At 44.9% G+C, this 17,179-nt stretch overlaps 1 protein-coding gene across 6 annotated transcripts in view; it reads right to left on the bottom strand.

Moving 5' to 3' along the window:
* Positions 1-16,263, bottom strand: part of NOLC1 (nucleolar and coiled-body phosphoprotein 1) — a 66,038-nt gene extending 49,775 nt beyond the window's left edge. For all 6 annotated transcript variants that reach the window (XM_068124546.2, XM_078783325.1, XM_068124545.2 and 3 more), the window contains exons 1-2: positions 16,123-16,263; positions 8,295-8,350 (exon numbers count right to left, since the gene is read on the bottom strand). In XM_068124546.2, the coding sequence (XP_067980647.2) occupies positions 8,295-8,350; positions 16,123-16,236 (170 nt within the window). In that variant the 5' untranslated portion in view covers positions 16,237-16,263. The remainder of the gene's footprint in view (positions 1-8,294; positions 8,351-16,122) is intronic.
* Between the last annotated feature and the right edge of the window lie 916 nt (positions 16,264-17,179).

Consider the following 17,179-nt stretch of genomic DNA (forward strand, 5'->3'; position numbering starts at 1 on the left):
AACTTTATTTGCTGTCTGTATTGATTTGTAACCATGATTTTCTTTTTTCTCACTGTCTGTATTTGTAGAAATGCTCTCATGACCTGTAAATATATTTTTTTACCTGTCTGCATTGGTGGAAAAGGTTTTTCCTTCAATAACAAGGAATGAAATTTCACACACACACATACGCAAATCCCACTTAAGGCAATCGCAGTTCCTTCCACAAAGCTCAGAACAAATGTGTGTCTATCCTCAGGAGAGCCAGGAAATAATATCTCTCTACTCTCAAGACTGAAATCTCAATCCTGTCTCCTTCCTCCAAATCCTGGTGGCGTCTGGTCAAATCTGTTTCTGGTGTTTGTTCCCCCTCCACACTTCCCTTACCTCAAACAGCTCCACATCTGACACTGCCCGTGAAAAGGCTGAATGTCTCAACTCTGCTTGCTTCAAAATCTTGTGTCCAAAATCCATCGCTCTCTGTAACCACCTTACCCTGTCACACCTGGCTGCTCCTGGACTCTGTGTCATTCTCTCTGGACAAGGTGGAGAAGTTTCTGTCAAACCTCGACGATGATTCTGCAACCGGACCAGATGGCATCAGCCCACAGGTCCTAAAATCCTGCTCTGCCGCTCCATCACACCCTCTCTCTGTTATTCCCACCTTCTCTTTTGCTCAAGGTCATCCACCATCTGCTTGGAAAACAGCCAACATTACTGCTTTACACGAAAAAGGTACAAAAACAGATCCTTGCAACAACAGACCAATCAACCTGCTGCCAATAATCAGCAAGGTCATGGAATCTATCATTGCTTGTGACATTAAATCCTTCCTCTTCTCCAATGGCTTGATCTCAGATCATCAACTTTGGTTCAGACTAGGTCACTCTACTCTACTCTACTCTACTCTACTCTACTCTACTCTACTCTACTCTGGACATGCTGCTTCTGATGTCTCAACAATGGATGGAGGTCCTCAACGCCAAACAGGAAATCAGAGCTATCTCCCTTGACATATCTCCTGCCAGGCAGCAGCCTCCTCACTCTCTGCAGACGTGGATAAAATTACAAACTGGTCAAACACGTGGAACATGTCTTTCAATCCTGACAAATCTCACACTCTCACCTTGTCTCTCCGAAAAGACAGTCTGGCAAACCCTCCCATTTACTTTCTCCACAATACTCTCAAATAAGTTCTGTCCCTCAAAGTTTTTGGGTCTCACTATTTGACATGATCTTCCTGGGAAAGCCATATTCCCAAGCTGGCCTCCAAAGCCAGTCGCCGACTTGGCATCATCAGTCGCACAAAGTCGTCCTTGGCACTTCTGAGCTCCCTCACCACATACACAGGCTTTCATCCACAGGTTGATGGAGTACTGCTCTCCCCTCTGGGCTGGTGCTCCTGCCTCACACCTAGCTCAGCTTCACGCTGTAGAACTGAAGGCTTTTAGAACCCATTACTATCTCCCGCGATGAAGCAGATTCTGAGAGGCTTCCACTCGCTCACCGCAGGCAGGTTGGTGGTCTTTCTGTCTTCTCCCGACACCTCTCTGCTCTAGCTCCCCCTGTGCTCTGTCCTCCCAAGTATTCCTGCAGGACGCACAACTTCTGCCAGCAACCCTCTTCTGATAAAACAGCCAAAATCAAGACTCTCTGCTCACCTTCACTCTTTCATTCCTCTTTTTTCCTGCCTCTGGAACAAACTCCCACACTCTCTTCAATGCCACTCCTCCATCCAGGTATTTAAAACAGCTGTTCACCACCATCTCATATCATCCCCCATCCAAAACCTTGATCTTTTCTAGCCCCATTAATCCACCCCAATCCCACTTCAATCAAATTCCCCGTTTTCTTTCCTGAAAGCCCTTGTAGTGTCCATCTTTTTTATCCTGTATACCCTGCCCCAGCCCTCTCTCTTCCACAGATGTCCGTGTTCCCTGCTGTTGTTGTACTTCCCTCTCCCGCCCCTCTTGTATCTTTCTCCCTTTATGATATGTTCTATGTGTTAGCTCTCACACTAGCCAACACTAAGTATACAAATAAATAAGTATATTAAAAAAGAGAATCACTCATGGAGCTCACTCTGCTCCTTAAGAAACTCACTTGTGGTGCTCACACTTCTCCTTCAGAAACTCACCAACTCTGTGCGGAAATTGCGGTTGGGGTTTTTGTTAGTCCTGCCGGGGTGGGCCCGAGCCCTCTTGGTGACTACTGATTGGGCGCTGCACACATCGAGCCCAGCTCACTGGGTTGTGCTGATTGGCAGAAGTTATGGAGGAAGGGGCAGTGATTTTCTGATCACGTGTCAGCTGTGTTCCCAACACATGAAAGAGCCCCTTATTTGATCGCTCAGTGTTGATCATGGAAAAATACGAATAGACATTGCACACAGGGAATGTCGGTGTAGGGAGGTGTAAAAATTGGCCATAGAAAACAGACACTTGAATAGGAGAGACCAAGAGTTTTTGAACACTGCTCGACATTTAATTACTGCAATATTACATCACACTAATGCTCACATGTACTATGAAATAGGTATTACAATCAATTCCCAATTGACCTAACTCCCAATAAAATAACCCCAGATGAATAACACAAGCGTTATGCCTCGGTCCCCCGTCGGTGAAGTGATGCGAGTTGACAAAGTGGAAGACGCAAGGCGGCCATCTTGGATTTTGACGTGGCGACCCAATTTACAATAGCGTTCTTCCTTATGCTCTGCGGGGAAAATGGCCTCTAAAGGTGGTTCTTATGCGTAGATACACCCACACACCAGATTATCAGTTAGTAGTTCATTTATATTTCAAGATATTTCGCTCACAAGGTTCAGACATACAGACTTGGCATTTAATATGGAATATTTTTTTTTTCTTGACTTGGGTTTACTTTCTTAACTCAGGATATCAATCTGGTGAGTTTCTTTTACACTTTGGTGATTTATTTGTTAAAAGAACCATGTCACTGATTGTCTGTCGCAGCAAGAAGTCAACAACAGGATTATATCACAGGTGGCGTGGCAAAATGTACACACAGGTGCATTTGATGATTGGCTTCACAGTCGGGTATACAAGGGTTGTTGTGTTCTGTATTAGTGGAAAACAACTGCTGCATATCTACAAAAGTTATTGCCGCTTCCTCTGGAGATGGTCCGTCAACTCGACAATGCTGTTTTTCATGGAGTGGTGGCTTTACGAAATTACGGTATGAAAGAGCGTGCTATTGCTCAGCAGTATGGCATCACTCAAGGTCAGGTGTCAAAGATCCTGAAACGAAATGCTCAGAGGGGTGTCCCTACTCCAATTCCGAGGCCAGGACGTCCCCGCAGAACCACAAGGAGGGATGATCGCCAGCTGCACCGGTTAGTCCGCAATGGCCGTACCAAGTCAGCTAATCGGCTTAGGGCTGAATGGCAGCAACTGACAAATGTGCCTGTATCCAGAAGGCTAGTCAACCAACGACTGGTTCAAGCAGGCTATCGTGGCAGGCGTCCCCTGAGAAAGCCACGCCTGACCAGACAACACCGCCAGCACAGATTGCAGTGGGCCAGAGAGCACCGTCAATGGCAGCCAGGACACTGGAATCACGTGATCTTCAGTGACGAGTCTAGATTTCTGGTCTATCGTCAAGGTGGCCACGTCCGAGTGCGCAGACAAGTGCATGAAGCCTACAACAAAGATTGCATAGTGCCAAGAGTCCAAGCTGGAGGTGGTGGGGTGACCGTTTGGGCTGCTTTTCATGCAGGGGGCAAAACTGACCTGGTTGTTCTGAATGGAAACCTGAACCAGTTCAAGTACAGGGCCATTCTGGAAGAAACATTGCTTCCATTTGCTCATGCAGCCTTTCGAGGAAACTTTGTCTTCCAAGATGACAATGCACGGCCTCATCGTGCTCGCATGATCCAACACTTTCTTGCTGACCGTGGTGGAGAGCATATGGAGTGGCCTGCCATGTCCCCGGATATGAATCCGATAGAGAACTTGTGGGCAGAATTAACGCGTCAAATCAACCACTTGGACCAGCAGCCGACCTCTGTGCGTGAAATGCAGCAGGCTATTGTCACTGCATGGCAAGCGATTCCTGGCCAAACCTTGGCAAATCTCGTGAACAGCATGCCTCAACGTGTACGTGCTCTCCTGAATGCTCGTGGGGGTTACACGAAGTACTGAACTGTAATTTTACTGTCCGTAATCCCAGTCGTAATTTATTTAACTTTTGTTTTTGTTAAAAAAAAAATTGGCTAATGTGCAAAATAAAGAGATACTTCTGGAAAACGTACAGAAGTTTAACACAGTACTGTCCATGAATTGAGTTCGATATCAGTTTACATCACTTTCAAGGTTCAATTTATTTGTTTCGAAATGTCAAATGTGGTTTTTGTTTCTTTTAAAGGTCACATCAACAAAATCTGGAATAATTTCAACATAATTCCAATGAACTTTTGGTTCAAAGCCATCTTGAAAAGTAAGTTCACCCCCACAAAAAAAATATTCCATATTAAATGCCAAGTCTGTATATATGGTGGCGGCCAACTTGGATTTTGATGTGGCGACCCAATTTTCAATAGCGTTCTTCCTTATGCGTAGATACACCCACACACCAGATTAGAAGTTAGTAGTTCATTTATATTTCAAGATATTTCACTCACAAGGTTCAGACATATATATGGTGGCGGCCAACTTGGATTTTGACGTGGCGACCCAATTTTCAATAGCGTTCTTCCTTATGCGTAGGTACACCCACACACCAGATTAGAAGTCAGTAGTTCGTTTATTGTCCCCCGTCGCACCGTGGAGCGAAAGGGGGACTATGGTTTTCCCCTCCGTCTGTGTGTGTGCGTCCGTCCGTCCGTCCGTGCGTAAGCGAAGGACCGAATTCTAATTTGGTGTGTGGGTGCAACTAGGCATAAGGAAGAACGCTGTTGAAAATTGGGTCGCCACGTCAAACGCCAAGATGGCCGCCACCATATATATGTCTGCTCCTTGTGAGCTAAATATCTTGAAAAACAAATGAACCACTAACTTCTAATCTGGTGTGTGGGTGTATCTACGCAAAAGGAAGAACGCTATTGAAAATTGGGTCGCCACGTCAAACTCCAAGATGGCCGCCGCCATGTATGTCTGAACCTTGTGAGCGGAATATCTTGAAAAATAAGCGAAGTACCAACTTGTAATCTGGTGTGTGGGTGTATCTAGGCATAAGGAAAAACGCTATTGAAAATTGGGTCGCCACATAGAAATCCAAGATGGCCACCACCATATACATATCTGAACCTTGTGAGCGAAATATCTTGAAATATAAACGAACTACTAACTTCTAATCTGGTGTGGGTGTTTCTACGCATAAGGAAGAACGCTATTGAAAATGGGGTCGCCACGTCAAAATCCAACATGGCCGCCTTGCGTCTTCCACTTTGTCAACTCGCATCATTTCACCGATGGGGGACCGAGGCGTAACGCTTGTTTTTCAAGATATTTCACTCACAAGGTTCAGACATATATATGGTGGCGGCCATCTTGGCGTTTGACGTGGCGACCCAATTTTCAAAAGAGTTTTTCCTTATGTCTAGTTGCACCCACACACCAAATTAGAATTTGGTCCTTCGCTTATGCACGCACGCACGGACGCACGCACGCACAAACCATAGTCCTCCTTTTGCTCCACAGTGCGACGGGGGACAATAATGCCAGGCTAATGCAAAGTCAACTCCAGCCTAATCGACACGTAAACTGTGCGTGTGTACCTCTTGCCCAGGATTCAGCAAAAATAAATAAATAAAATCAAAATTTGATGCAACAAAAATGACAAATAAATTTGTCAATATAATATGCAAGTGCTTACAAATAAACAACTTGACTTACCTGCCAATGCAAAGTCGATTAAAACAGCGGTTCTTAACCTGGGGGTCGTGACGTACGCGCATACGCGAACAAAATACTGTGTGAGGTATGTACCTTTGATAGGTTCCTAAAAATGGGCTCAACAAATTGATATGTTATTTTTGACCCCTTCATGACCCCCGGAAACCGCAAACGACCCCAATGGGGGGTCACGGCCCCCAGGTTAAGAACCGCTGGATTAAAGCAACATTCTGACAAGTGCTCGACTGATGGTGTTAATGGCTCAAATCTATTTAATGTTGGAAATGATGACATCATCGCGCATTCTCTCTACACATGTAGAGTGAGCTTGACGACTTCAGCTGGCCTATTCTGCAGTTCCTAACGAGCGCATCCCCATTCCCCGCACATATAAGGAACGGCAATGTAAAAACACTCAAACATTAAAATCCTTGTCATTTAAATGTGCCAACTCTTCTGTCACTGTTCAAATGTTCTGTCACTCAAGCTTTTGGGTCTCACTATCTGCCATGATCTTTCCTGGGAAAACCACATTTCAAATCTGGCTTCCAAAGCCAGTGGCCGACTGGGCATCCTCCGTCGTGCAAAGTCCTTCCTTGGCACACCTGAGCTCCTCACCACATACAAGACTTTCATCCGCAGCTCAATGGAATACTGCTCTCCCCTCTGGGCTGGTGCCCCTGCCTCACACCTAGCTCGTTTTCACGCTGTTGAAACCAAAGAGTTCAGAATCATTGGAATCTCCCGTGATGAAGCTACCTCCGAGGGCCTTTCACTTACTCACCGCAGGCAGGTTGGTGGTCTTTCTGTCTTCTACCGACTCCTCTCCGGCCTTGCTCCTCAAGCTCTCTCTGGGCTCTGTCCCCCAAATATTCCTACAGGTCGCACAAGATCTGCTTGCAACCCTCTTATGGTTTAACTAGCAAAATCAAGACTCTCTGCTCACCTTCACTCCTTCATTCCTCTTTTCTCCTGCCTCTGGAACAAACTCCCTCACTCTCTTCAATCACACTCCTCCCTCCAGGTCTTTAAAACAGCTGTTCACCACCATCTCTTATCTTCCCCCATCCAAAACCTTGATCTTTTCTACCCCCGCTAATTTCACCCCAAATCCACTTTTTTGAAATACCAACTTCTTTCCTGTAAGTCCTTGGTGTCCTTGTGTTCATACTTCTCCCCCCCCCCCCCCCCCCCCACAGCGGTTCTTAACCTGGGGGCAGTGACGTACGGGCATACGCGAACAAAATACTGTGTGGTTTGTACCTTTGTTAGGTTCCTAAAAATGGGCTCAACAAATTGATATGTTATTTTTGACCCCTTCATGACCCCCGGAAACCGCAAACGACCCCAATGGGGGGGCACGGCCCCCAGGTTAAGAACCGCTGGATTAAAGCAACATTCTGACAAGTGCTCGACTGATGGTGTTAATGGCTCAAATCTATTTAATGTTGGAAATGATGACCATCACGCATTCTCTCTACACATGTAGAGTGAGCTTGACGACTTCTCCCACATTCCCATGCCGCCTCCCCCCAAGCCCTCTCCCTCCCACACATTCCCGATGTCCCTGCTCTCAAATGTTGTGTTTATGTGCTTCCCCTTCTCTCCCCATCTTGTCTACCGCTCCCCTTTTTGTATAGTTTGTTTGTTTGTGTGATAAATGTTAGCTCTTTCACGAGCCTCGATTCGGTACACACAAAAAAAACAAAAAAAAAACTACATTGGACAGGTAACTATTTATTTTCATCCATTGAAAAACCTTGTTTTTTTATCTGGCATGCAATATGATAAGGTAGAAACGGAAGTGGGATTTGGTGAGTAACATTTTAACCAGATCATCTTGTTGTCTGGCAGAGCCAGTTTTCATACATTTTTCAAAGTGAGGTAAAACACTGTTCGTTTTCACCATTTTAATCTCAGGGAAATACAATTATATCGAAGTGTTTAGCCTGGATAAATACATGCAAAACCCCATGAGAATTACATAGATTCCCTCTCCCTCACCCCCTAACCACATGGTCTCTTACAAATGTGCAAACAAATACATGAGACAACACCATACTAAACCAAAGACAAATGCAGCCAGTGATCTTCGGGGACGCGATAACTTCCCAGTGCACTCTGTGTTCCGGCGCTGCCATCTGTACGATTTCGCTTTTCTCTCCACAATCAACGGGCCAATTTAGGAGAAAAATTTCCCCCACAAATGAGATGCCAATCCATGGGGTTTTCCATGCTCTACCCCTCCAAATGCTGAACGTCAAGCAAGGAAGTAGCACGTACCATAATTAAAAGTCTTTGGTAGGACTTAGCTGGGATCCGAACCATCAGCCTCCAAGACTCATCCCAGAGTGGATGCTCCAGCTATTACGCCAAAGAGTAACAAAACTCAGAGGATTCTAATGAAACTCTTCGAACCTCGTATAACAAAGCATGTGCAAAAAAGAAAACACTCACCTGGACCATACATTGTACATTTCCAGAAGGGCGGGTGTCTTGGGACCAGGTGTTTTCTACAAGTGGGAGAAGAATTGCAACATGAAAAATGAAGCAAACAGCACATACTTACAGAGCAACACAAATATAACTATGCAAGTGCAATGAGGCATAAAGCTCACAGGAATACTAGAATGAATGAATGAATGATCGTTTTAAGACCATTTTTCCCCGCTAGAGCGGGGATTAGCTTGCGGGCCCCATGACAATCATGGTTCCCTGTTTGAGGCAATGTTTTTAAGGCCGGATGCCCTTCCTGACGCCAACCCTTAGTCGCCTCTTAGGATGCGCAGGGATACAGTGTACCTATTCTAAACCGGGGCACACACCGGAATCATTCATCCCAGCAAGCTGGTACTCAATTTGCCGAACTCGGAAGGATGACAGGCTGAGTTGTTAATTAACCCCCCTGGCGTTAATTCAGCGATCAACCGGGATTTGAACTCAGGATCTTAAGATCCCAAGCCAGTATCCTAACCGCTAAGTCAACACCAAGCTCTCACAGGAAATTCAGGATACACACAAACCACGGTTGTGCAGGGAATCCAAAATCGATTGAATTAGTGGATTGGTCGGTGCATCCCGGATTTTAATATGCCAAAAATGGTAGATGGCACAATTGTATTTAAATACACAATTCGGACCTGCGACAATATTCCTTGTTAAAAACAATGTTCCATACAACAACAACAACAACAACAACATGCATTTTAAGGCCATTTTCCCTGCTGGAGCGGGGGTTAGCCTTGCGGTCCCCATGGCAATCTTCTCCATTTTGCCCTATTTTCTGCATCTCTCCTTGTTAACCCCCTTGCCTGCATTTCTTCTTCCACCATCTTTAGCCAAGTCTTTCTCGGTCTTCCCCGTCCTCTACTTCCTTCCACATTCATTTCCATCACTCTTCTCAACCAGTCACTTTCATCCTTCCTCAACACATGACCAAACCATCTCAACCTGTTCCTCTTCACAGCATCAATCACAGGCTCTATTCCCATCATCTTTCGCAATTCATCATTTGTCTTCCTCTCTCTCAACGATACTCTGCACATCCACTGAACCATTCGCATTTCCACCCTTTCCAGCCTTCGTTGCTGCTCTACATTCATGACCCATGTCTCGCTCCCATAAATCATAACACTTCTCACACATGCAGCATACACCTTTCCCTTCAGCTTCAACGACAGTCCCCTCATCATCAGCACGCCACTCAGTTCCCGAAACTTCTTCCATGCACATCTCACTCTAGCAACCGTTGCCGTGTCTAATCCACCTTCTCGATTCAGCACGTCTCCGAGGTAGCAAAATGTTTTCACACCTTCCAGCTTCACGACATCTCCAAGATCCAACTCAACATTTCCTTCATCTGCAGCTCCCTCTGTGCACACCTTACATTTGAATGTAGCTGCCACATTGGTTAATGACCCTCTCAGACCACTACATTTTTGATGAACCCACTCAGCGCACATTGTACACTGAATGGAGTTCACTCCGACACCATTCCTGCACACAGTACACGGCCACTTCCCAGTTCTTTCCACCTCACCACATGCTTTACCACTTGCCATCATCATCACTCACAGCATTCAGAATCATTGGAATCTCCCGCGATGAAGCTAACTCCAAGGGCCTCTCACTCACTCACCGCAGGCAGGTTGGTGGTCTTTCCGTCTTCTACCGACTCCTCTCTGGCCTTGCCCCCCCCTAGCTCTCTCTGGGCTCTGTCCCGCAAATATTCCTACAGGTCACACAAGATCTGCCTGCAACCCTCTTATGGTTAAACTGCCAAAATCAAGACTCTCTGCTCACCTTCACTCCTTCATTCCTCTTTTCTCCCGCCTCTGGAACAAACTCCCTCACTCTCTTCAATCCCACTCCACCCTCCAAGTCTTTAAAACAGCTGTTCACCACCATCTCTTATCTTCCCCCATCCAAAACCTTGATCTTTTCTACCCCTGCTAATTTCACCCCAATTCCACTTTTTTGAAATACCAACTTCTGTCAAGGAAGTCCTTGGTGTCCTTGTGTTTTATACTTCTCCCTCCCCCCCCCCCCCCCTTCCCTTGCCTCCTCCCCCCGGGCCCTCTCCCTTCCACACATCTCCTTGCTCTTGGATGTTGTGTTTGTGTGTTTCCCCTTCTCCCCATCTTGTCTTCCGCTCCCTCTTTTTGGGTATTTTGTTTGTCTGGTTGATTTGTTTGTGAAGTAAATGTCAGCTCTTTCACGAGCCTCGATTCAATATACAAAAAAAAAAAAAAAAAAAAAAAAAAAAAAAAAAAAAAAAAAACCCCTTCGTCTTTCCTATATTCACCTTCAGACTTTTTGTCTCCATACATTCCTTCCACTTGTTCATCTTTTCCTTCAGTCCATCCATACTTTCCACAATCATCCCTGCTCTCAAATGTTGTGGTTTGTGTGCTTCCCCTTCTCTCCCCATCTTGTCTTCCGCTCCCTCTTTTTGTGTGTTTTGTTTGTCTGGTTGATTTGTTTGTGAAATAAATGTTAGCTCTTTCACGAGCCTCGATTCAGTATACAAAAAAAAACAACAACAAAAAAAAAACACCAGATCATCTGCATACAACAACTCCCACGGTAAACCCTCCTTTACGTTCTGAGCCAGCACCTCCATCACAGCTACAAATAGTAGTGGACTTAGTACCGACCCCTGATGCACTCACACATTCACCTCAAACTAACCACTGTTCCCGTCCTTCGTCCTTGCAGCTGTGCGCGCTCTTTTGTACATTGCCATCACTACTCTGATCAACCATTCCTCCACTTCTAACTTCCTCAATGCCCATGTCAATACTTCGCGTGGAACCCTATCGAATGCTTTCTCCAGATCAACAAACCCAAGAAACAACTTCTTCCTCTTCTCCATGTACTTCTCCTGCAACTGCCTCACAATAAAGAGCGCGTCTGTCGTTCCTCTTCCTGGCATAAATCCAAACTGCATTTCGTCAATCTTCACCTTCTTCCTTATCCTCCTCTCCAACACCCTTTCCAATACCTTCATTCCATGCTCCAATAACTTTATCGCTCGGTACTAGCCACACTCCAGAGGGTCACCTTTCCCCTTGTATAGAGGGGCGAGGGTACTCAGTCCCCAATCCACCGGAATGCGGCCTTCTTTCACCACCAGATTAAAGATCTCTGTCATTCTCTTCACACCCCAACTTCCTGCTGCCTTCAACATATCTCCCACAACTCCCGTCGGCCCTCCCGCTTTTCTACTCTTCATTGCTTTTATCGCTTCCTCAACTTCCTCCTCAGTTATCTTCTCTGCCGGTCCTAAAACTGGGTTACTCTCTATGTTGCCATCCCATTCATTCTCAGTATTCAATATCTTTTCCATCTTCCTTTAATTCCATCTGGGTCCACAACGATTTGTCCCACTTCATCCTTCAAGCAACTCACCCCCATCACATCACACCTCTCTTTCGCTATCTGCTTTACAATCCTGAATACCGCTCTCTGACCCTCTTCCGAATCCAAGCGTTCTCCGAACATTTTCCTACATGCCCCCTGCGCCTTTGCTACCTCTTTCTTTGCAGCCTTCTTGGCTGCCTTATAACTTTCATGCTCTGCTTTTTCTGCTCCCGTACCCTTCGCCTTCTGCCACTCCTTGAACTTCTTCCTCTTCTCGTCAATCCTCTTTCCAACTTCATCATCCCACCACCATGTTTCCGAGTGCCTCGGTGGTCCTTTTGTAAATCCACATACCTCACCAACGGCTCCCAACAGACTATCTTTCATTGACATCCAACCACATTCAAGCTCAACCACATCATCCTCTAACCCTACTCAGCCTCTCTTTTAATGCCTCCCTTACTGTCACCTCTTTCAACCTCCACACCTTCATTCTCGGTTGGTACTTCACCCGCCGAGCTCTCCTCGCACCTTTCACCCTTATGTCGCAGACAACCAAGGGGTGCTGTGAAACAGCTTCCTCCCCCGGGATCACCTTTGTGTCCCGGAGGTGCCCCCTATCTCGCCTACGCACCATCAGGTAGTCAACGGTTGTCTTCGACCCACCTGACGTGTATGGAACAAGCTTATTATCCCCTTTCTGGAACCGAGTGTTACAAATCAACAAATCAGCTCCATCAGCAAACTCCAAAATCCTTTCACCTTCTCCATTTCTCACACCATATCTGTAACCCCCATGAACTCCCTCAAAACTTCCCACATGTCCATTTAGGTCGCCTCCTACCACAACAACTTCTTCATCTTTCACATTTTCCATCAGCTTCTCTATCGCACACCAGAACTTGTCCTTCTCTTCATCGCTCCGACCAACCTGCGGAGCATAACCCGAGATGACGTTCACGAAGAGCTTTCCAATCAACATTTTCACCATCATCAACCTATCACTAACTCTAGTCACACTCACCACACTGTCTACAAACTCCTCAGAAAACAGGACACCAACACCATTCACGCCCTCCGGGCACCCTTGCCACACAAACTTGTATTTCTGTCCCTGCCTACCCTTCACCATTCTCACACCACATCCCTTCCATCTCGTCTCTTGCACACAACATATGTCCACTCTTCTTCTGACCAATACTTCCACCACTTCTCCTGATCTCCCTGTCATTGTCCCTACATTCCATGTCCCAAACCTCAGAAACCGATCTCCACTTTGGGCTGTACCCTGCCCATTGGTAGTTGTAATTGTCATGGTTCTCTTTTTGAGGCAATGTTTTTATGGCCGGAGGCGCTTCCTGACGCAAACCCTCTTTGTCGCCTCTTACGACACGCAGGGATACGGTGTACCTATTCTAACCAGGGTACACACCGGGAGATCTAGATCAATTCACATGATCACATGATCCATGCTAGATCAATTATCCATACGGTGTGGAAAAAGATGCGAGTGGATCCCATCCTCGACACTGACTTTGTAAGGACATTTTCAAGAGCGAAAAGATCAAGAGGGTTCAAAATGGAGATTTTTTTTCCTGAAGTTCACATTGTCACTCTTCAGAATTAAAAAAGTTATATTATCCTTTGTATTATATACCATGCACCATCATTATCATGTATAATGCCATCACCAGTTAATATTCCAAGAACGTGTTTATGAAAATTGTTGTACCAAATCTTCTCGTTAAGATTCTGTCAGCCTTTGGTAATTACCCAGCAATTGCAAATACATATACTGTATACATTATTATATAAATGAACAGGATTGTAAATAACCAATCGACATACAGTCATGTGAAAAGGTGAGTACATCCCATGTAAAGTTTTGACTTTTTCAACATACAGCTATTTGATCTTCATTTCAACAATATTGATAGATAAAGGTGATATAATATAACAAATATCATGAAACATTTACATTTTGTAGTCCATTGTATAATTTAAATAAACATAAATGCAAATTTCGCATGTGGAAACAGTAAGTACACCCTTGGCTCTAATAGGCGGTATTGCCCCCTTTAGCAGAAACAACCTCAAGTCGGCGTTTCTTATAACTGTCTACCAGTCTCTGACATCGACTGGGAGAAATTTTTGCCCACTCCTCCATGCAGAATTCTTTCAGCTGTGCGATGTTTGAGGGGTTTCTTGCATGCACAGCTCGTTTCAAATCCCCCCACATCTCGATGGGATTTAGATCCGGGCTTTGATTTGGCCATTCCAGAACCCTCCATTTCTTTCTTTTCAGCCATTCCTTGGTGGATTTACTGGTATGTTTAGGGTCATTGTCATATTGCAACGTCCACCTTCGGTTGAGCTTCAACTTTCCGACAGATGGCCTCACATTATCCTCAAGCACCCTCTGGTACAATGAAGAATTCATAGTGGATTCTATGATGGTGAGCTGCCCAGGCCCTGATGCAGCAAAGCTGCCACAAACCATAATATTTCCACCACTATGCTTTACAGTTGGTATCAGGTTCTTGTGGTCAAATGCTGTCTTTGGTTTTCGCCAAACATGTTTTTCGCCAAACTTTAGTCTTGCCCTGATGTTTTTTCTGGACAGCAAAGGTTTCCTCCTGGCACACCTCCCACGTAGATAAAATTTGTGCAGCCTCTTTCTAATGGTAGACTCGTGCACTTTGACATCAACAGTGGCAAGAGCTACCTGTCGGCCCCGTGATGACATTCTGGGGTTCTTCGAGACTTCTTTCAGCATCTTGCGGTCTGCTCTCGGGCTGAACTTGCTGGGGTAGCCCGGCCTGAACAAGTTGGCAGTTGTTTGGAATCTTCTCCACTTGTAGATGATCTTCCGGACAGTCGAATGATCGATTTCAAATTGTTTGGAGATCTTTTAAAATCCCTTCCCAGACTCGTAGGCATCTATAACCTTCTTTCTGAAGGCCTCAGAGAGCTCTTTTGATCTAGGCATGGTCACGCCACACACTTGAACAACAAAGAACAAACCAAACTAAATGTCTGAGGTTTAAATAAGACAGGTTCCTCCAAGATCCTCTCTAACGATGTTCTAATCATTTGCACCTGAGCTGGTGCACCTGACTCTAATTTTAGGTATTTGAAGTCGTGATAAATGTCGGGGTGTACTTACTTTTTCCACATGCGAAATTTGCATTTATGTTTATTTAAATTATACAATGGACTACAAAATGTAAATGTTTCATGATATTTGTTATATTATATCATCTTTATCTATCAATATTGTTGAAATGAAGATCAAATAGCTGTATGTTGAAATATGTTGAAAAAGTCAAAACTTTACATGGGGTGTACTTACTTTTCACGAGACTATGTGGGAAATTACACGTCCAGACAGTGAATCGAACCCAGGACCTCTGGTGAACAGTACCAGTGTTATGTCATCTGAGCTATCTGCTGTTGCTTCCATAGGCACTCGCTGCCAACCAGAGGAGCACCCATGCCTGTTCAAGAGAAGACTTAAGTGAACAGGACGTTGACCTTCTCCCACCTGATTCCATTACTTCCCTTTTTAGCACATCCAATGCATAGCAGGAGACGGGTTTTGTAATCACTTGTGTGTGTGTTTGTGTGAATATGTGTGTGTTCGTGTGTGTGTATGGTTGTACGTGTATGTGTATGTGTATGAGTGCCGTAACTTTTTTTTTTACCATTTGGGTTTTGTCATCGAATTTTCAATAAAGCTTTATTATGATAACAAGGAGAAGGCAAATTAATAACTTGGTCAAAAGATCAAAGGTCAACGTCACATAAAATCGTCAATTTTTATCCGACCGACCTGAAATTTTAAGAATTTGCATATTGGTCATAGAATAGGTTCGCCAATAAAAAGAAAGTTTATTATTTTTAATTTTAAAGGTCAAAGGTCGTCATAAAATTATCTGCATGGTCAAGCAGAGGTCAAGCGATGGCTGCATAAAAGCATTTTCATTTTGTATTTTTTTTTAAACAGTCTTCGTTATTTTGAGCAAATGATATTCCCGTCAGCGAAGACCTTTTCATGTATAGTTGGTCTACTATACCGAAGTAAACGTTTGCAACATCATCTTCAATCATCCACTCACAACTCGCTCGTTGTACCCTGAGCTAGAACAAGACCATCGGAATAATAATAATCAAGCGTGGGGTAAACCCCCTTATTAACCGTAATTATAATTAGACAGTAGGGCCTACATATTATATATTTAAACATCCAAATGCGGTAACAGGTATAGTTTGCCAATGGGGGGGGAAGACGGTCCAGTTTGGAGCAGCGTCGCCTGTGATCAACACGTGGCTGCAACGTGAACACCTTGGCAACCCCGCGGCCTGTTCGTGTCTCATTACCTGGCGATACTATACGGGGACGCGACTCGGCCCTGAAACGTACCAGGTTTGTCTTTTTCACGAACGCCGCCGCCGCTTCGGTGAACTTGTTTTCCCGCAGAAATCGCAACACAAACGGAAAGAGATCGCTGGGCACGCCATTCACAGGCGCAGCCATCTTGGCCTGAAAGGAAGGAAACGCAAAACAAAACAAATATTTAAATAACTCTTTCGTACATTTAACCTCGGTAGTAAAAATATTCAGACTTTACAGTTTCAAAGTGAACACTACTTAGTACTTGTAAATCTGCAGTGGAGGGGATATAAAGATAAATAAGCCAAAATACGTGAAACGAAGACATAAACCGCCGATTATCTTTTACCGTCGTTACACCACCTCAAGTGATGTGTGTGTGTGTGTGTGTGTGTGTGTGTGTGTGTGTGTGTGTGTGTGTGTGTGTGTGTGTGTGTGTGTGTGTGTGTGTGTGTGTGTGTTTGTTTTGTTTGTGTGTGTACATGCCCAGACAGTATGTCCAGCTGGGTCCCATATGAGTCCTATGTGGGCTAACTTGTGGGTCCCAAGTGTGTCCCCCCCACGTAGGCCCCAGCTGGATTTGTCCATAGGCTCCACCTGGGGGCCAATTGGGTTAGCCCACGTGGGCAGGACATGCCCTTTTCCTGGGCTATCCCAGTGGACAGGGCATGGGCTTTTGGTGGGCCAGCCCACAAAGGCTGGACATGGGATTTGCATGGGTTATACATGGATTTTTTCCTGGAGCTTAGGTGAATGTAAATGGGGGTGTAAATCAATACTGCATTAGCTACAACATCACAACTGCTTTACTGTCAGTAGAAAATCAAATATAGAATTGAGTGTATTTTTAGAGAGGCTTTTGCTTGAAGTTATCGAAAAGAACATCCTAACCTGGATCTGTCAAAACAAGCTAATAATGGTAAATACTTTAATAATTAAATGGTATTCTTGTGGCATTTGGTCTTGGAACATCTTGGATGGACGTTAAACTTGGTGTCTCGTCTTATGGATGATCATGCACAATGTATTGGCCTGCTTTACGTATTTTGTTCTCCCCTTTTGTAATTTTTGATTCTTCCTTTTAAAT

Source organism: Myxine glutinosa, chromosome 8, assembly GCF_964187855.1.
Source record: "Myxine glutinosa chromosome 8, kmMyxGlut1.1, whole genome shotgun sequence".
Taxonomy (NCBI): domain Eukaryota; kingdom Metazoa; phylum Chordata; class Myxini; order Myxiniformes; family Myxinidae; genus Myxine; species Myxine glutinosa.